At 44.0% G+C, this 21,618-nt stretch overlaps 1 protein-coding gene and 1 non-coding gene across 18 annotated transcripts in view; both read right to left on the reverse strand.

Moving 5' to 3' along the window:
• Window positions 1-1,328: 1,328 nt before the first annotated feature.
• The window catches only part of PLAGL1 (PLAG1 like zinc finger 1), a 111,337-nt gene continuing 91,047 nt past the window's right edge, over window positions 1,329-21,618 (reverse strand). For 13 of the 17 annotated variants that reach the window (XM_086708054.1, XM_086708048.1, XM_086708058.1 and 10 more), the window contains 2 exons: window positions 8,429-8,895; window positions 1,329-3,681 (listed from right to left, as the gene is read on the reverse strand). In XM_086708054.1, the coding sequence (XP_086564180.1) occupies window positions 2,436-3,681; window positions 8,429-8,580 (1,398 nt within the window). In that variant the 5' untranslated portion in view covers window positions 8,581-8,895 and the 3' untranslated portion in view covers window positions 1,329-2,435. Of the gene's footprint in view, window positions 3,682-5,074; window positions 5,203-8,428; window positions 8,896-21,618 lie in introns of those variants that run through there. The other 4 variants (XM_086708061.1, XM_086708060.1, XM_086708062.1 and 1 more) reach the window with 4 other exon arrangements.
• On the reverse strand, window positions 18,248-18,356 carry LOC112862988 (U6 spliceosomal RNA). The gene has a single exon (XR_003223835.1). It is a non-coding gene; the product is annotated as a U6 spliceosomal RNA (small nuclear RNA).

The following is a 21,618-nucleotide window of genomic DNA, read 5'->3' on the forward strand; positions in this document are numbered from 1 at the left end:
GCCAAAACCAAAGTCGGACGCTTAACCCACAAAACCACCCAGTTGTTTTCTTGAACTCAGGGAATTTAAATTAGGAATTAGCCCATTTTTCCTAGATTTATTTTTATTTTTTAAATGCTTATTTTTGAGAGAGAGCATGAGCAGGGAAGGGCAGAGAGAAGGACACAGAATCCAAAGCAGGCACCAGGCTCTGAGCTGTCAGCACAGAACCCAACTTGGGGCTTGAAACCACGAACTATGACATCATGACCTGAGCCGAGGCCGGACACTTAGCTGATTGAGCCACCCAGGCACCCCTCCTGTCTAAATTTAAATAGGAGAATCCCAAGCTACTCCCACTCGTAGTATAGCAAGTACAACACCTGAACTCTTTTGATCTATATTTTGGGACCAAACGCTATGTTCTGTGCTCAGGTGTATCAAGTATGTGTTCTGGATTGGACTGAAGACTACGAAGCCATGTAAAAGTATTTGTGGAAGGTTCCGTAAGAGGATCTTGGGAGATTTTGCTAAGGTGAACCAGTACTCTCGTCATGCTCTGGCAGATGGCCTTCTCTCAGGTAAGAGTGGCTATAGGAATGGAGACAGGCCTCCCACTGGAGTCCTACTGAAGAAACTTTACCCCTTTTTCTCATTTCCTACCCACAGCTTAAACTGTCCTTTAAGGATCCACCATGTTGGTTCCCCATACTGCAGCCAAGCCCTGGGTCACTTGGTGACCTGTGTTCATCAGCATCACCATTAAGGGCTACGGGCCAGGGTCTCTCACATTGGCTAACAGGCTTCTTTGACGGACAAAGGTTCTCACGGCTTCCTTTTCTCGGCCCACCCCCCAACCCCATCCTAATCAGAGACAAAGCAGAAATAGGCTTTTCAGATTCAAGGGATCCTAATACTTTCTGAAGAAATCCCAACAAGGAATAGGCAAATTTATAACCTGTACTAGAAATTAATGGTAAGGACCATTGTAAAACTGGACCATGGTCGTCCAGGATAGACTACACTTCAGTAGCCAGTACTCTGACATCCGCATCAGAAATAAATTACATAATATTATGGCAGAATTCAAAATGTTTTATCAGTAATTTTTAGAAATAAAGTCACAGTGGTGGGAACTTAACTGAAGCATTTAAGCTTCCACCTTAAATCCTAATTTACTCCAAAAGTAGTTTCTAACAGATGCTGAATAGAAGTCACAATAGTAGTTTCTGTGGGGGGAGTAATGGCCAGGAGGGGGCATGAGGGAGCCAGCTAGGGAGCTGGAAATGTTTTATATCCCAACCTGGATGGTTACGCGCGTGTAGTTTGTAAAAAAAATCAGTCAAGTCTGCAGGATTTGTAGAGTTTATTATATGTAAGATATATCTTCATATAGAAAGCCTCTAAACACAAAAGACAAAGGAGCTTTAAAAAAAAAGGTTAGGTTTTATATTCTTAAACTCATTAGATACCAAATTCAAGACATAGATTATAGTTACATTGCAAATGTTATCCTTTTGAAAAAAACTAATATTGACTTAAATGATGAATTTAAATGCATTTATTGGTGATTAAAAATAATACTTAAGCAGAGTAGTATTTTAAGCCAGACAGAGCAAAGAAAATTCTTGTTTAATATATATATATATTTTAAAATTCCAGTAATATTTTCTTAAATTCCTGTTAAAAATATAATCAATATTAAAGTCAGCAAAATGCTTTCTTTTGACTGACGCCTGGATTATTTTACCACTTAACCTGGTTACACAGTGATTTTTTTTTTTCTGTCAGATGTAACTGACAACCAGTTTAGTCTTTTAAGATACATGAAGTGATAACTCACATTGTAGCATCTTGTGGAAAATATTCAAACTACATTTAAAATGCTTTTTTAAAATGGAGACGTCTATTATTCCACAAGAAATTGTTTCTGTAAAACTACAGGTTGGCTATGGCAATAGTAACTAAACTACATCCAACCCTGAAGGTAGAAAAATCCCTGAAAAGAAATACACAGCCTAGTTATAATATGCAATATAAAGGTTATTTTGTATTTTAAAAATTCTCCCATTTTGGAGAAAGCCAAACCTTCCCATAGTTCCCTTTACTAGGCAGTGCCACATAAAATTAGTTAACATTATTATGATCATGGCTTACGATTAAATTCAATTTGACAAACACCTATATATAGCAGCCCTCGTTTGGATGTCGGTTCTGACAATATTTGCAGTTCCATTAAAGAATACTTGCTTATCAAATTTGGTACAAAGCATGAACACTCAGGACAATTGGCACGATACATGCAGTTCGAGAACTCTCTTATCTCAAGCCAGTCATCACTGAATTAGCCGTATTTCCAGTCCCGCTTTCCAAATCTCTCCTTGTAGCATAACTGATGCTTACATGCTCCTTAAAACACATCTTCCAGAATAAGAAAAGGACGCTTTAAAAACCAGTCATCTGAATGCATGATGGAAATGAGGCAGGATAGCAGAGCCGGTGCCAGCTGGGAAAACATGGGGGATGGGGGGGAGGGGGAGCTGGCCCAGGCTCATAGTGCTCATGGCTAGTGAGGGATCTTGTTGCTGCTGCCCCAGACAGCTTAACCTGTGGGGCAGAGACTCCCCAGGCCCCAAGGTGAGAGTGCCATTCCCAAAGGCGTTTTGGGTAGCAGGAGGGGGCAGCTGCCAGAAGCCCAACAGGGGGGAAATGTCCAAAGAGGCAGGTATCGTTAGGTTCACAGCATCTGCAGGTAGCTCCTTGGGCAGGCTCACTTTACCAGCGCTTCCCTTAGCCGGATCGAAACCTGGGTTGAGCTTGTGAGGTGACTGAGGCTCTTGCAGAGGCAAGTCCTCAAGCAAATTGATATTGCAAAATCCTTTAGTATCTGCTTTGAGGGGCAGGCTTGCAAGTGGGGAGTATGAGGTAGAACTGGTGTTGTACTTGTGATTCTGGAGGGGCGCGGGAGGGGAGCTGGGAGAGGTTACGGGGTGGAGGGGGGCCAGGGGCTCCGGCAGCGCCTGTACAGGCTGGGAGGCTGGATCCGAGGGGTTGTGGGCGTGGCCGTGTACCTCAGCGGGCAGGCCGCTGGCGAGCCCGTTCTGCGCGTGCGCGGGAGCCCCCAGAGGGAAGGGAGACAGCGGGGCGGCCTTCAGCTGAAACTGGGGAGAGATGGAGTGGAAGGTGCTCAGAAGGTCTCCAGACTGCAGACTCTCTTTCATCAGCTCCTGCGAGTGTGTCTTCTTGGTATGTCGCGTGAGGTGGTCTTTGCGCCCAAATCTCTGGGCACAAAACTGGCACAGGAAGTCCTTGCAGCCTGTGTGGACCACCAGGTGGCGCCGCACGTCCTTCCGGGTGTAGAAGCATCTCTCACAGTGGTCGCACTGGTGCTTCTTCTCCTTGGTGCCGCTGGGGGGCTTTTCTTCCGCGTGGGCTTTGAGGTGGTCCAGCAGCACCTCGGTGCTCCCTAGCTCTAGGGCGCAGACCCCGCAGGTGAGGTCGCCACTGCTGGCCGCGTGGAGGGCCAGGTGCCTCTTGTAGCCCAGCATGGTGTTGTACTTCTTCCCACACTCCTCACACCCAAAGGCCATTTTGTTGGGGTCATGCGTTTGGAGGTGGTTTTTTAGGTGATCTTTCCGGTTGAACGTCTTCTCACAGTGAGCACACTGGTGAGATTTCTGGGGCGAATGGGTAGCCATGTGCCTAGGAACAGAAGGAAAAAAAATTGAGTCCATTCTGAAATTTCAACAGTCAAAGGTATAGGAAAAATATTAAAATGTTAATAGTTTTCTCTAGGTGCAGGCGTAAGAAATTATTTTCGTTAAAAAAAAATTACTTTTCCATGACTTTCCGGATTCTACAAATATATCTCTGTGATAAAAAAAAAATAGGCACCACTAAAGGCATCATACAATTTTCATACCTGTAAAAAAATACTCTTTGAGAACCTATTTTCCTCATATAGGCAAAGATTTCTAAGCAAATACGAATATTTAAAAATATGTCATTTTCAGGAAGGGGTTCAATGGATGTTCTATACTCTCTGGAAATTACTCAATTTTCAAAAGTGACCCAATTAACCTTCTACACAGAACCCCATGCGCCCCCTCACACCCTCTTCCCAGATTTTAGGTTTTTATCCTATGTACAATTCCTGCTTGGTTTTCATTAATTGAGGCAAAAAGTTCAGGCCGTAGAAATAACACGAAAAGTCTATCCTTGACCTCAGAGAGTGTTCAGTTGGACCCAAAACCCAGAATGCCACCCCACCACCTGTGCTGTGAGCCTGAGCCTCATGCTCAAGTCTCGGCCCCCCGTTTAAGATTTTCTATCAGCTGTCATCTCAGAGGTGTGCAGCCCCTGTCTCCAGAGGCTCGAACGACAACATTTGTGAAGCAGCCTAGGTTGTACTTCAAGCCACAAGCTGCAATTAAGGATGCTGTTCTGGAAGTACAAGTAACATACAGGACCTGGCGTTTCACAGGATACACTCAGTTATTAAAATGAACCTTTTTAAAGTTTTAAGGATGACAAACAGGATTTCCTCATCGAGGTTGTTTTGTTTTTTAAAACCAACAGAGTTTAGGGGTAGATTCTCGTGATGTATATACTGTATGTTAGCCAACTTGACAATAAATTATATTTAAAAAACAATAATAAAAATTAAAAAACCAACAGAGTTTAGATTTTAGGAGCTCAGTGGAACTACAACAAATGGAATTGTGATGGTTTTCCAAAATGGATTTGTGCTTTACAAGTATAATACAGGTATTTTGATGTTTCAGACCGACTAAGAGGACTATGGCTTGTCCCTGAAGCTCAAAGGAAAACTTTTTTTTTTTTTTTAACATTTTTTTATTTTGAGAGAGAGCGTGAGCAGAGAGAGAGAGAGCGTGAGCAGAGAGAGAGAATCCCAAGCAAGCTCCACGCAGGCTTGAACTCACAAACCATGAGAGCATGAGCTGAGCTGAAATCAAGAGTCGGATGCTCCACCGACTGAGCCACCCAGGCGCGCCCCTCAAAGGAAAACGTTGAACTGTTGTAGAAGCTTAGTCCTTCTAGAAAAAGCCCTTTTGAATTTTGCCAATGAAATTACCAGTGACCTTCACGAAGCAGGCTGAGGGTGTCTCAGTGGGATCTTGAAGAACTGGAGACGGGCTGCACGCCTCTGAGATGCAATTGAACTTGTGGCTTTGGGTACAAAAGAATTTCTAACAACTCATTCTGTAAAAAAAGAATTTCTTTAAAGACCATATGTTGAAGTCAAAAGTATATTCATCATACCTTTCACCCAACCTTCTAACCTACATTGTCCACTCCTGATCCTTTTCTAGAATTGGTAAGGGGTCTATAGTAGCCGCTGTTGGGAAGCCAGTTCAAAAACATAAAGGTGATTTGAGTCTAATTGTCATTTTCTTAAAAATAAAGCAAAACCTTAGGTCACCTCCCTTTCTCCTTTAAAAACAAAAAGCCAACTAAGTGCAGGGGACAGAAGGAAAAGGAAGTTCCTTCCGTCCCTTCCCTCCAGGACACCAGAGCTCAGCGTACACAGGGATACGTATAATGGTACAGACAGTTGTGGAGAGACAGGAGCCAGTGCGACAGGCACCTGGGACATGCAGAAGTGTGTCCCCAAGTTCTGCATGTATTGAAAGAGACTGCAGAAAGGGTTTTGCAAGCCAAGTTATACAAGGCTTATACCCCATTCTTACACAAGATATCCACAGATACATCATCAGCAATAGATGTGAGGGGGAACTGTTTGCAAACTTGGCATTTAAACAGTTTTCAACGTGGTCTAGTACTAGTGAACAGGACCCCCTGAGCTTTGCCCTGGCTCTTCTTTCTTGCCTCTCTCCCTTTTATTCTTTGTGGAGGACTTTGATCGGATTAGATTTGTCACCCATGGGTAGGTCAGCGCCAAGTTAACGACTCTGGACTGTCCTACTCCTGACTACCTGTGAGAAAGGCACAGGTTGACAAAACCCTACTTGAGCAACAATCCCACTTTTCACATTTTACCAGCTGCCATTCCTCCGAATTTTTTGACTCTTTCCTTTGCCTGGTATCCAGCCCTTCCCCTTTTAATTGATCCCTTACTCACTCATGCAATAGTCCCAATCTAGAACACGATCATCTTATAGCTGAAATTACTTCAACAAGTGGTTTCCTTCCCTCAACTTCTCGTCTTGCCTCACAGTCCACGACACCATCAGTTTCAGCCTGCTACAGGCAGCACCAAGTGTAACTGCTTACAGTAAGACTTCCCACCAGGAATTCTGACCGGCCTTGCCGAATCCTCTTTTCTTCTTGCCTTTTGCTGTTTCCACCTGCGTCCCCCGTTTGCTGTACTGGGGCCCACGTTCTCTTTTCTACTTAAGCAAGTTCTTTTCTCCAACCTCTGCTTCTAAAACAGAGCTTATGTTGAAGCTGTGGGAAATGGGATGGAATGCTACCCCCACCATAAAAACGAAAACCACAAAACCTAAAGCATCCCCTCATCTTGCCACTCTTTACTCTCCTTCAGGCCAGAGAGGTGTGAGGTGCGGGGGCCGTGCAGGGCGGGCGGTTCTTGCATAAAGCCCGTTGCTTCCCGTTTCGGCCACAGTTTGCCCCCTTCGCCCAGCAAGCTGTTTCCCTTGCTTGAAACGACCACCTCCCAAATATTGCTTAAGGCAACCTCCTCAGCGCGGTTTACCACAGTAATCCCACCTAATTCCTGTCATTCCAATAATCTGTTAGCCCCAGTCTTTTTCAAATATTTACCTCATGTATTGTGTTTTGATCTTTATTCACAGCCTAATTATCATCACTGTGGGTTTTAACTGCAGCAAATGCTGCTTTCAGTGTTTGGGAAGAACAATCACTGTGCACACATAAGAAGCTTGTTGCAAAACAGGAGGGCTTTGCAACAAAATTGATGCACACAATAGGCACTCGGTACTTATATATTTCTGGCAACTAAAGACTGGCCTGTGTACAGAACCCATTTGAGTTTTAAAATACCTAAGCGTTTATAGGCTTATTTTAAACCCAATTCTATTACATTATGACAGTGGTATACTGAGGGGCCAGGAGCATAATGTAGATCTTTTTAAAACTTTCAGGTGCCTCTCTTCAAGGGCACTCCAAGATGTAATAATAATGTGGTCCATGTTCATGCCACTCAGATGGACATCCTCTCTTGCCAAATTTCGACTCTCGCCTGTGCATTTATAGGTGAGTAGTCTGAAAGTTGAAGCTCTAACGTTCATTTCATGGAGATGAAAGGCAAATAAGTTTCCCTTAACCAGGTGTCAAAAGATGCACACAACAGCACAGATTCTGCGTGTGGACCACATCCATAGCACATGTGGCCTTTGTTCTCAACAGTTCTCGAGACTACTGTGCAATTTAGCAACTTTGTGTGTGTGTGTGCGTGTGTATTTTATCTTTTCTAGGATGTGAAAATCCTTTAGAGGGAGAAGCTTCAACTTGTATATTCATTTCCCTTGCAGAAGTGAGGACCTAATAGGCATTCAAAAAATAATTCAGACTAAATATACTTTTTTTTTTTTAAATAACGGTTTTTATCCTTTGGTGTATCATGGATGCCTTTGAAAATCTGATTAAATGCACATACACCTGTATTCCCAACAGAATTCCACTTGGGTGGGAGGTTGGACAAACTCCTCGCAAGTTGAGAAACTGCTCCGAAAGCTGGCACTTGGGAGATGTTCCCTCCCCTCCATCCTTACTGTCAGGATGCGAACACACGCTCCGTATTTCATACTGGACTATTACTTCACACCTCCCCCCTCAGTCTACTTGCCTCTTCTCTCGCCTCCAAATTACTACCAGAGTCCTCTAACACCCTGATCAAAACCACCTTTTCCACTGCTCAGACTCATTACAATAAACAGACCCTTCAGGACAGAGGCTAAGGCCAGTTACGAGCTGCTTTCCTTTTTTGCCTCCACTTTGAGCCTCACCTGTTCCTCCTCCACCACTACCCTTTAGACTTGTGCACCTTAAGGCCAAGGCTTCGGGCTTCCCCAGAACCTCATCTCTGTCCGCCTCCTGGTCCAGCGTATGGCTGTGTCTTTCTGAGAAGCCCTACCGACGCTCCTCATCAAGCAGCGGAGAACAGCTTCCTCCACCTGCACACCTCTGTCCAAGCACCTGCACTGCATTTTAATTGTGTTTGCATGACTATCTCCCCAGCACGGGTCTTTTCATCTTTGTGTTTTTATGCCTGGCATATTGTAGGACCACAGGAAATACTCGCTGAATGAACGAACTGACACTACATGCAAAACTGTCACAGAAAACCGCATTAAACCCTGCAGTGTGCAAGGCTAATGTGCATCCACATTCTGCATCCATTTTCCCTTGCGGTCTCTGGTCAGAGGGCTAGCAAAGCCACTTAAAGGTATGTGTCAAAGTACATACCTTTTCTAGAGCCTCTCACCTCATTAATTTATATCTGGAAATGAAGGCTTTGCCACAGTCTGGCTGCAAGCACTTGTAAGGTCGCTCCCTGGAGTGGGAATAATTGTGGATAGTGAACTTCTCCAGGGTGAGGAACGTCTTGCCACATAATTGGCAGGGATAGGTGGCCATGGGCTTTACTTCTCACACCTTCCTTTTCAGATGCGCTGACCAAATGCTGTGCCATTTAAGCACAAATGGAAGGATGGTGCTGAGCACATGAGCAGAGCCACGGCAGCCTGAACTCCAGACCAGGGGAGAGGCAGCGTCGTGGTCCTGGGCCTGGTTCTACCCAGACATGGGCCTCTCAGTTACCATGAGCTTTGCTTCCTGCTTTCCCACATCCCAATTTATAGATGCAGTCTCAGGCTGGGAGAATGTCGGAGGCACAGATGAGGTGCCAGGAGCATCACCAGAGCTGGGGCATCTTCTGGATCGCCAGACTGGCTGTGGAGAGAACAACAGTGTTCTTGTATTAGCTTGTATTGGACAAGAGTGCTCTTCCTCTCCTCCCAGCTCAGCATCGACTACCCAGAATCCACATATTACTTCCAATGGCTCCAATGCAGCACCCGAGTCTCTGTCCTCCCTCATGTGCTTCGGGAGGTCCTTCTGCACATAAATCCTCCCAAGTGGCGAGGAGGCAAGCACACAGTGTTCTGATGGTAGGTGAAGCACACTTTCCTTTTGACAGAGACAGCTCTTTCCATTGACTAAGGTGTGTGTTACCTACTTCAGATCATGACTTCAGGTCAGTGTGAGGCTCAGCCAACCAATTCAAAGGAAAAAAAACCAAAAATCTCCCCCATGTGTTAGAGTGTTTTATCGGTACAGAAATAAAAGTCATCTCTGCTTATTCAAACCTTGGGCTGTCTTCACCCATGGTTAGCATAACATACGTTGTTTATCACACCTGTTTAAACTTCCAGGGGAGGAGATGAAATAATTTGTATACATCCAAGTTAATTTGTTTATAAGGTTACCATGCTGAAGATCTCAACAGCGTGATGTAAACAAAATGTGAATAAAACCAGTTTAGTTCACTCATGTGCCTTTGAGGGTAGACAGAATATTCCCACGGAAACAAAAATGATGGCTCAGGCTGCAGTCAGAGGTGTAGGTAGCATCCTCTTGTAAACTGTTCTACTGATCTCTTCCCCTTTTGTTCCTGGGGACCTTTCCTCATTCCCCAGCCCCACTCTGGAGGGCCAACTACTCGTTAGTAAGGCCACTTCTAGAAGGTGGGCCTGCTGCCTCAACCTGTCTCAAACCAACCTTCCAACCCAGGCAAAGTCACCCAAATCCATGCTCTTCTTCTTCTACCAATGCGCCACCATTTGAGGAGCGTTAAGAGTCTCCGGCAGTCATGAACAATGCAGAAAAAACCCTGGCTACCTAGAATCCTGTGCTTTTCTAGAGAGAGTAATTCTCAGGCAAGTGGATGCTAACCTTTCAGTTGCCATACTTAAAAAAAAAAAAAAAAAAAAAAAGTACTATATGTTTACATTAAACACACTGGAGTAGCTTGTATGCAGGCCAGTCTTTTCTGAGCTTTGCCAAGTAAGCAGGGCACCCGCAGCAAAGTGACCAATCACGGCAGGTCCTCAAGGGCCCGTTTCCTGCATGCATTCATTTACTGCCCAGTCTTTAGAGATGCTCCTTGTTGTTAAAAGTTTTTACTTACCTTTTCACAGTTACTTTCATGTAAGAAGGCTGGAGTCTAGCTAGGTCAAATTTATTATAACAAGAGTCTAAGCATCTTTAAACCTACCAGCTCACAGCACACATACACAGAGAGAGAGATACTCCTTTTCCAGCGGACAAAACCTAGAGCAGACTTCTTGTGTCCCTCATCAGCTAGCTCGGATGTTTGCAGACACTGCTCAGAGCTCGGCAGGAGCCAGCACCAGGCAGAGAGCCCTCCCCCTGTGCCCCGCCTGCTCGGAACCCTCAGAGCTGACACGCAGGCTTTGAGCCGAAGCTTCAGCGCTGATCCAAAACTGGGGACGCGGGTGCTCTCAGCCAGCATCTTGGCACCAAAACTTCCTTCTGATGGCAGCACGCACACGCCTTGTTCCTCTGTCACCAAGTGTGACTTGAACTGAGCCCCTCTTCCCCAACTCCTTGTTCCTGCACAGTACTGTAGCTCATGCCTGAGGCCCTACTCTGAGGCATCCCCAACGAGCGTGGCCACAGACAAAATGATTCCTTCCAGGAATGCCATCCTGCGTGGCCGAGTTTTTGCTGCCAGGTCTCATGACGTGTCCCACTTCCCATCTAGCCAAAGTCTGGCTGCAATACTGGCCCAGCTATAAGAGGCATAGAATTTATCATCACCATTAAATGTCCTCATTCATTTGAAATTTCTGTGTTCCAAGGCTATCAAAAAAGATTAAAATGTAAACATAATATGAAGTTTGAAATTCATCTTTTCCTTGTTCTCATGACGGCTGAACTCAAAATAGCGCCAGTCCCTCAGGAGGAGAGCCGGTGTGGTGGAGGGATTTGCTCGCTCTCTCTCCCCCGCCAATCCCCTGCATGTACACTAAATTCATTCTCCACATTCTTTCTGAGAGATGACCAGTACGTCCAAGAGAACTTTCTGTGATGATGGAAGTGTCTCATATATGTCGGCTACTGAACACTCAAAACGTGACTCTGAGAAACCGAAATTTTTGTTTAAATGTAAATAGCCCCATGTGGCTAGTGGCTGCTGTATGAGACGGCACAACTCAGTTCCACACTTGAGAGCGAGAAAGGCAAGGTTCTGCTTTCCTTCAGACACAACTGTGCTGATTCACCCTCAGGTGTTTCCTTGAAGTGTGGGAGCGATTCGTGTAGATCCAGCCACTTGTTCTATGAATACAGTGGAAAGATTCCCCAGTTCAAATTCTAGCTTGTCCACTTGTCATTACATCTTGAGTATGTTTCCTTATTTGTGATACCACCTGATGCATATAATGGGCTGCTGGGGACAACCAACTGGAACAACAGGGATCTGAAATATGCAGTAATCTAAAAACATACCACACAAGTATAAGTTGTTTATGAAACACTGGGATTAAGAGCAGAAGCCATCAGCTGCACAAGTGGCACAGGGTTCTAGCCACTCAGCTACGGCCATGATAGAAAAACTCACGTTCTCTCCCTCTGTGTGACCCACCATCCGCTATTCACAGTGGGAGGAACCAGTAGTCTGGATAACACAACATGCTCACACACGCAGAAAGACCTATGACCTTGGCAAGTCAAAATCGGCATTCTTTGTTCCTCAACAGATACCAACTTTGAGTGATGGCTTACCAACAGACCAAGAATATGAAGGAAAAGTAGTATTTATTCCATTTAGACTTAACAAAAAGTGCCTGCCCTTTAGCACTAAATAAAATTTTCCCAGATCAACTTTCCAGCCACTTCCCTAGATTCCAAAGTCCAACAGTCATGGACATCATTACCTACATTTCCCTTGGGCCTTTGAAGACAGTGGCTATATAATCAGGGATTTACAGACACAGCAGATTTTATTTAAATGTGACACACATTTCTTCACTTTGTTCCACGTGGAACTTTCAAACAATAACAAACATCACTTAAACATTTTTATACACATTTAACTCATTTCATGAGTGTCTCTTCACAATCCCTGATGTGTTTTTAGGTCCATGTGTTAAATACGCCTAGCCCAACACTGACTGGCCTTCAAATGTCGAACTGAATTAATTATACTATAATTAACATTCTTTAAGTCTTTTTGAATGAATTCAAAATTCACAAATGGTTTTAACGTTTCTTTCACCATAACTGTGTATTTCATTAATGTGGACCTTCAAATATAAATATTTACACTGTGTTCATGATACTATCACAAACTCCTATAAAAATAGTCTTTCTCAACAGACTATAAATTCATTGTGGCCGAGGATCAAAGCCTAGCTATTTTTAAAAAAATAAACCGTGTGGATAATACAGCGTCCCCCATCACCATGTACTTGACCAGTACGGGCTGGCTGCCGCTGATTCCAATCTTTGGTTGAAACCTGATGCGCTTTCTGGCCACATCCTTGAAACAGACTCGTGATTAACTTTCTATTATCTGGCAAACCACCAACAATCCTAACAGAACTGACAAAGAGATGGTCCTGATGATAATCAGTCTATATTCTGTGACCTGAAATACAGATGGCATTTGAGTCTTAAATACGGTAATATTTCAACACCTGTCGCCCTGGAAGGATAGTAAGTCTTCCCCCAAAACATCTCAGGACATAATTTTCAATCCCCTTGATTCTAAAAATACTGCGTGAGTGATACAGATCTGCCACTATGCCAAAGAAGGCTTGTGCCATCTGCTTCATTCTGTTCATGCTGATTATTTTGGGGAGGAGTGAGGATCAGATTGGAATAAGAACATATATATATGGCAACAGCTAGGAAAGACTGTGTTCCCTGAGAGCGAGTGGTATACTACAGTAGAGGTCAGAGCACAAGTGTAGTTCTAGGATGTCCCCAGTGCTGCGTAACACAAGCATCTAATAGGGGACGACAAATGTTCTACAACATTCTCAAAATAAACTATGACTTCTGGCTTCTATTTCCATTGTCCCCAGTGACACAATGCAGGACCCATTTCTGAGAGGAAACTGAATTTCCATTTTTAATCTTCTAACATGGGTACTCCAAGCTCTTTTTTTGACTCCATTCATCATCACTCCTTGTGGATAAGAAGGTTCTGCTCCAAACATTTCCCTGTGTCTCATACACCCCTAACTTGGGATTGTTTTTATACAAATGAGTTAAAACCAGTTTTAGAAGGGCTTCTATAAAAGTTCTCTTTTCTTTTTATACACGCAAAACATGAAAACAGCCCATCATGGAGCAGGGTAAGTGGAACTTCATTGCTTGTTTGAGCTCTAAGAGTCCTCTGTAGAGAGTGCGCTTCTCTTAGTATCAGTTCTTTGAAGGACTTTGGTAGTGAGTTTCTAACCTCAATGAACAAAACTATCCATAAACATCAACAAGATAAAGAAGATTCTCAGAACCTCTGGGTAGTCATTAATTGCTTATTACGCATATGCACTGTAGAATTTGTTAGGTACTGTATCTGAGCAAGCACGACAGAAGAGTTGGGGCTCAGTATATGTCTAATCAGCAAAACAGGTGCTCACGGGGCAGGACTAACTTGGTTGAGGATGACAGATGTGAGGCCTTGATAAGTACCTCACCACATGGCTGTGGCTGGGTTTTCACTCTTAACCTAGAGCAGGGGGTTATAAGTGGCTCTGAATTCTCTGAAATTCTGTATAAAATTAGGAGGCATGTACTCTGGAGTTCTTATGGGGGGAGGGGCCATGGCTTTCTTCAGATATTCTAAGGGATCCTAGATTCAAACAGGTTAAAGGTCACTGACTTAGATGAAAACAGAGGAAATCCCTCTTGGTGCTATCAATTCAGTTTATTCATAAAGTCATTGATATTTCCTAATCCGTGGGCCATATATTTTGTGCCTCAATCACTGCATGTTATCAGGTTAATGTTAAAAAAAAAAAACAAAAACAAAACAAACCCAAAAAGGTCCTATAATAATGTTCTTCTGAAATTCAAGCAGTAAACAACTTGTATAAATTTCATTTCAAATATGGCCTCAGGGGCACCTGGCTGGCTCAGTAAAGCATGTGACTCTGGATCTTGGGGCTGTGAGTTTGAGCCCCATGTTGGGCAAAGAGATTACTTAAGAAAAAAACAAATAGGTGAAAAAAAACAAATATGGCTACAGATGATAAATTCAACTATCACGTAAGACAGGGCTACATTTTGAATACAGGGCAGACTACCCTCAAAATTATAGGGGTTCATTTGTCAGCATCTCTAAAAATCTTTTATATAAAAAATATGTGTATTTATCTTCATTAATGTTGTAATATATTATCACTAAAATCCGCTAACACCTGAGCTGCCAGCACATGGAATGAACTCATAAGGAGGATCCACAGGCTTGTCACCCCCTTGTGTGTGCACCTCTCTCCCACAGTGGCCCAATGGCTACCGGGACTGCAGGTCGATTCACATGCTATTTCATTAGCGTGCCCTGTTCTGTCACGTTTCTGTGTTTTCCACACGATGCCCCTTCCTAGAATGGTCCTCCCACCCCCTGCCCACCTGGCACCTGGCAAACTCTTCCTTCTCCCTGTCACTCCCAGGCAGAGGAATGAGCTCCTTTCCTGCATAGGGAGATGGTGGACCTGAGAGGAACGGATTTGAAAGTCCAGCTGAAACCCTACAGACTTGGGCTCAGGAGGTTGCGGTGGAGAGAAAAGCAGATCACTGAAAAGCATGGCTAACTGAGAGCAAAATCTGTTTAGTGAGAACCTACCTCCACAAAAAGTTCTTCTGTGTACTTCCAGAATTACATATTCAACAGCGTATTAGATATTAGACATCTCCACCTTAACACATTGGAAACCATTTGTTCTCATCTGGTGGGAAGCACCCACTGACTGACCTTGCCCCTCTGTTCTGTTCTGGGAGCACCACCGGCCACCTGCTGAACAATCAAGTTTGCTGCCTACTGACTTTTAAACTGCTACCTTGAGAGACTTAGCTTTGTTAACTCAATGACTCAGCTCTTATTTTCTTAGAAACAAGGCCTAAAATAAACAAGAAAGCCAAAGTGACTTATTTAATATTCAGAGAGAAAAAAAAACGAGAAAGCTCTCTGGTCGACTATACCACAGCTTTAGAACATCAAATCTATGCACTAGACTTAGAAAATGTCAATAAGGGGCTCCTGGGTGGCTCAGTGGGTTAAGTGTCAGACTTCGGCTCAGGTCATGATCTCACGGTTCGTGGGTTCGAGCCCCCGTTAGGGTTCTGTGCTGACAGCTCAGAGCCCGGAGCCTGCTTCAGATTCTGTGTGTGTGTGTGTGTGTGTGTGTGTGTGTGTCTGCCCCTCCCCTGCTCGCTCTCTGTCTCTCTCTCAAAAATAATAAACATTAACAAAAAAAGAAGAAAATGTCAATAAGGACAGGGTGCTAACTTTCTATTTACAGATAGTTGGGAAAAATCCAGTGGAAGATGGCAAACTGAATAAAAGTATGTAGTTCTAGTCTCTCCTGAAACGCTACTAAAACAGTATTAGTGAGATTTTTTCAAACACAGCCTAAGATAACAGGAAAGGAGAAAACTACCACAAAATATGGGAAGCTGGAAAGCAGGTAAACCAGCAGTAACTGGCTTTGCAGTCATAAGAAAGCTCAGTGCTAAGCCAGTCATGAAAAGCTGTGAAGCAACTTGATTGACCCTGCAGAACCCATTAAGAGTCTCAGAAATGTGGGCACTAGGGAACTCTGGAGGTGGGGATGAGAGTGGGTGTACAAACACAAAGAGTGGGAACGTCTGTGGGGAAGCATGCAGCACTCTGACCCCCTCCCGGTAGAGGGCATGGGGGTGGGACACTCTGCGGAAACAGGGAATGAAGGGAAGTTTGTATATTTGCCCTATTTGGCGACCAGGCCCATCCCCTCCAGGGTAGGAGACTGAAGGAGTCTTCTCTGGGAAAGCTGACCGGCCCAAGAGAAAAGAGATAATTACAAGGACAAATGGCAGGCCCCGGGTTTACCTGCATTAACCTACAACAAGCCCTAGTGAAGTACACAAAGCTTCCATCAGCTTTTTAATGGCTCCACTCATAAATCAGCAGGCAGCTGAGGATCACCAGAAACCAGAAGAAAGCATCTAATAAGAAAAACTGACAGAATAAATAGAAAAAAGCAGCTGGGATGAAGACGATGACTCTACGGGGAAAAGAAAACTTAAAAAACAACTATCAATACCTGAGAGAGGGAGAGAGATCCCTAAAAGAAGAAATACACATACACAGATACAAACACATTTTTTTAAGAAAACAAAAGAAAAGGCAGTAGCAAGAGCAGACAGGGGCAGGGATTTGAGTCAAACTTGCTAGGGGAGCATCTGAGAATCTGCAGAAACTCCTCTGATATCTTTATGTTTGCCAGTGTGGCTTATCTTGAGGGTACCTGCTATTTTTACATGTTTGCTCCTCCTAATGCTCACTAGTGATTAACACCATGAAGCAACCTTTTATAAGCCAGCTAATATAACCCAGAGACTAATTAACAGTAAAACCATTCATAGGCTAAATAGTTGAAATATGCACTGTTAAACTTAGAAACAGTAAAGAGGAGGTAATTTTTAAGTTAATGAAACAGCTGATTATCTTCATTATATGATAAATACCTATTAAACACTGCACCTTGTTAAACATTTGTACTAGAAGTGGACCTATAATAAAGCTATAAAAAGAGATGACAGGTGTAAAATTGGAATGGAGTAAAATCCTTCATTATTTATAGATGACTGTCTACATAGATTCCAAAGAATCCATACACAGAATAGAATTAGAAAGCTTGGCAAGATACTCAGTTATAAAAAATCCAAATACAAAAGGAACTATTTCTAAATGCCAGCAAACAAAAATAAAATTAAAAATACCATATACATTTGCCACAAAACAAAGATCTAGGAATAAATCTAATCACAAATGTACCATATATTTATGGAGCAATTATAAAGCTATACTGAAAGACATTACAGAAGAGCTAAATAAATGGAGAAATATACCATGTTCATGAATAGGGAAATATAGATAGAATTATTGTAACATCAGTTCTTTCCATATTATTAATTCGAAGAAGTGCTAATAAAAATTCAACAGGATTCTTTGTTAGAACTCTTACCATTTTAAATTTTATATGGAAAAAGAAAAGTCCAAGAACAGCCAAGAACTTCCCAGTCCTACTGGATCATACTCATCAACATATAAACAGACCACGGTATCTCCCAAAGAAGAAAAAGGTAGGAGATAACAAATACAACAAATGGAAGTTGTTGTTTTTTTTTGTTTTTTTTTTTTAAAGCTACCATAATTAAGGCAGGATGACCTACTAAGGCACAGAATTAGACAAGTGGACCAATAGAGTAGAATGAATAGCCAAGAAACAGACCCACCCTTGTATGGAAACAATATATTACAGGGCTGGGACTGCAATCACTGGGGAGAGAATAGACTACTTAATAACTGGTTATCCATAGGAAAAATAAGGAAATTGGATTCCTATCATACATCATATATAAAAAGTCTTGACAGGTTATAAGCTTAATGTTTAAACAAAACTTTAAAACTGCAATCAGGAATGAAAAATAAGGGGCGCCTGGGTGTCTCAGTCAGTTAAGCATCCAACTTCGGCTCAGGTCATGATCTCGGAGTTCCTTAGTTTGAGCCCCCCATAGGGCTCTGTGCTAAAAAAACAGCTCAGAGCCTAAAGCTCTTAAGATTCTGTGTCTCTCTCCCTCTCTCTCCTACCCTCCCCCACTCACACTCACAACGGGGGAAGGGCAGAAGTATAGGAATCTAAGTTTCAAGAAGACCAAGAGGAGCCAAACCACAAGAAGCAAGGACAACCCAGGGCTGATACCAGGGGGCTGAGCAACAGGAACCCATTATAAGCAGTGGACTTGTCATCAGATCATATTTTGTGACAATAATAATGGCAGAGATATGGAAGATCTATTGGAGACTGGTGAGACCAGGAGTAGTGAGGCCATTTTAGCTTCTGCCGCATCTCAGAAGAGATAACAGTCACCTGGAAAGAAGAGAGGGTAGGTTGAAATGACAGTAAACAGACTGGTTAGATTAGGATTTAGGTGAGGTCATCAGAGGAAAGAGGTGACTGTGGCGGTGGTGAAGGAAAGGAAGGAGGAGTCCCAGAAGAAAAGCCCAGCAAAACATATGCGTCAGGAATTTAGTTTTGGACATGTTATCCTTAGTATTAGACATGCTAATCTTCTCTGTATCACTCCAATTTTAGTATATGTGCTGCCGAAGTGAGCACTGGTTTCAAACATCTTGAATCTCCTGGTGCCTAATGGGCATTCAGGCTCGTGAGGAGACCTAGGACATGAAGGAGGAGCTGAGGCACTTTTCTAGACCAAATTAACAGCAAATGACACCCTTTGGCTACTGGCTTCTGTAAGGACCCCAATAGCTCAAGTCTTTGGTTGCCCAGTGTACTAAAAGAAAGTAGGTTCTTTACAGGTGGGAACCTTTCCTTGTTATATTGTGTTTGGCAGATTGAAAATCTATCTAACCTATTTAACAGTCAAGGCTAACCCTTCTGAGTCTACATGGAATGGGGTGAAGAAGGTGGGAAGAGAAGTGTAGAAGTAAGTAGAAAATGCCACTCGAACTCTGTCTCAGCTGGACTAGGAGGAAGCCCCAAGCAGCAATGGAAAAGGCAGAAGCCTAGGAACATGAGCCTCAAAGAGCCACAGAAGATGAAGAGAAGCCACACTACCATGGGGAAAAGGACTGATGACCAGGGAGCCAGGATCCATCACTGCAGAGGCCCCTCTCTGAAGCTGGGGCAGGGCAAGTAAAGGGGCGGGGGAAGGGCGGGGGGGAAAGGGGGCTTGCACAGCTCGGGATTCCCCAGACAGGGCCAAAGCACTTCCCCAGAATGGGTCACTGTGCATGGTACTTAAATCTTCCACTCCCTTCCTCTCCCCACCACATACATGATATTTTTAAATTCAAACATTTAGGAAGAAACATCAAATGTCCACAAACAAGCAGAACAGTCTGTGTATACAGAGAGACAGTGTGAGGTCCAGGGATGGTTCTCAAGCATAGATGGAACAGACCTGATTTCACAAAGACTACTAACGAACTCCAGGTAGCATGGTAGGGATGAGAAGCGGACAGCAGTCCTGAAATCCAGACGAGAGCTTCTGGGATTAGGAGAAGATTTTCTAGTCATTAAAGTCAGCGGTGGGGACTATTCTTTTTTGACAGCTGAAAATAGATCCCCCTCCTCCCTCCCAACCACCCTTTGCGCCAGGCCGCTAGGCCTTTTTAGGGTATGCTTCTACAGCTGACAGCCAGTGATCTCTTTTCCTGGGTCTCTAAGAGGAGGGCGCAGAGGAACCAAAACTTACCTAATTAGCAGCAGGGCCTATTGTCCTAATACGGTTACCATTCTAGGGAAAAGAAAAGCCTGGTCCCTTCCCAGGAAGTGTGTGAGGGTAAAAGCTTACACTGAGAAAAGAAAGAAGAAAAGCATACTAGTCACACTGATGACGGGAAGCCAGATCCATGAGTTAAAAATCTCTTGAGGGCAACATAAAAGCTACAGGAGGTCTGGAAAAGATGCTCATGACTTAGGTGGACTATTTGATCCTGAAACAGCACTATCTCTAAATAAACAGAAAGAGGCCTGCAAACAGGTACCTACGTGTCAGCAAAGTATCTCTGGGTGGCAGACTTAGACATGGCTTCAGTTCATTCTTTCTGAAAGTCTGTACTTGCTAAATTTTGATACTGGCCAGTCAGGCGAACCTAGGAGCACATGAGGAGGGCGAGGTGGCCTTTAGACAGAGGGAAGAACACTAAGCAGAGGCCTGCAGCAGCACAGGGGCAGCCTGGCCCGAAGTCCGGCAGGAAGGCAGGTGTGAGGATAAAGGGAGGAGGCAGTGCCCTGAGCAGCAGGCAGAGGAACAACAGGGGCTGTCCTAGAAGGAGCTGGGGGCCGGTGAAAGTGAGGATGTTTCCATCAGCGGATTCCTTCACACAGGAAAAGCCTCACAAGTACTCACTTATTCCTCTCCACCAGGGGCAACTCCCTTACCCTGGGGGAACAGCAGAGTTAAAAGTACTATTCGGAAATTCTACCTGGCTCTTTTTACACACAATGAGCCTGGGACCAAATGTGATTACCCAAATGGACACAAATGTAAAGCACCCTGCTTACAATGCAGTTGACAAATGACAGCATACAGTCTTTTTCCCCCTAAGCTTTTTCAACAAATGAGCATCCAGAACTCACTTTACTGTGACCTGTCTTCATACTTAAGGGAAAAAGGTAAAATCGCCACACCTCTTCCGGAGCTCACTCCTCCTTCTTCTAGAAGGGTGTCTGCCCACCTGTGAGGACACATGCCCTATATTTATCAGACAGAATGACCCCACAATGCCAGAGTGAGAATTTTCTCTTTCCCTTTCCATATCACATCCAAAAGATCCAAACAATGCAGAGCAAACTGTTCATCCAGAAATACTTAATTTGAAATGTAAAAAAATGTATCACTGGCCCTTTAAAATGATTCCAGTTGTTGACTTTTTTCTTTTTAAGATGATACACATTTCATCGGGTTTCCATTTTAAAAGGCGCGGGCTCTGGACAGACAAGGCAACTTGTCCCAGTTCTTGCACTGGCCTCTCTGAAAGGGAGAAAGGAATGTCGGGGGAAATGGGGGCGAAAGCTTCAGAAGAGAGGAACACTGGCAAGCAGGGCCGCCTCTCCTTTTCACCTTAAGTCTTTTCTCTCCCCCCATTCACAGCTTTAGGTCCTTTGTTTGTTTAACAAACCATTACAATCATACCCAGTTCAATGGGGAGGAATGTGAACTCTCTAAGTAGCTGTCCTCGTAATCCACATGTGTGGTCCAGCCCACAGCCCATCCCAGGGGCTTCAGTGTGCGGTTCTGTGCTCCCGGCCCCTGGAGGCCAGGCACCTTGCTCACAATGAGCCCAATTTCTCCGGCCGCATGCTTGCTGCTCCTTCCCAGTAGCCTGTAGCGATGTCCCAAGTTGTTCCTCCTTTCCCCCTTGCCTAGCGACTGTACTGGCCGTCCTGTCCGGGCTTGTCCAGGTCAGCCTGAGACAGGCACTGCCTGGTGTGGCAGCCACCCCCTACCTTCTTTAGCCCACAGACTCACCACCGACACAGAGCCCACGCATTCCAGGGTCTTCCTGGTCATCACGCCCAACTTCCAACCCAGCCCTCCAACGTCAATCACACGGTATACAGAAGACACAATGGCAAGAGTCCCCCTCCCCGCCCTTGCTGGAACTGTTAGTGCCTTGCACAGTTCCTAGTAGATATATTGGCCACGTTGGGATGAATTTCAATGTCTTGGCCAATAAGTCAAAATAGCATTCAGTCAGATTATATTTCAAAGGGAACCAAAATACTACCTAGCAGAACGATATTCTAGGTCAAACTCCTAAAGCCCTCTGTCAGCCCTGCTAGATAGAAGGGCACCTTTATACCCATCCAACAGATGAAGAAACTGAGGTTTAGAGACTTACCCTGTTTG

The sequence above is a fragment of the Puma concolor genome, chromosome B2 (assembly GCF_028749965.1).
Source record: "Puma concolor isolate L17-30 chromosome B2, mPumCon1.1.hap2, whole genome shotgun sequence".
Taxonomy (NCBI): domain Eukaryota; kingdom Metazoa; phylum Chordata; class Mammalia; order Carnivora; family Felidae; genus Puma; species Puma concolor.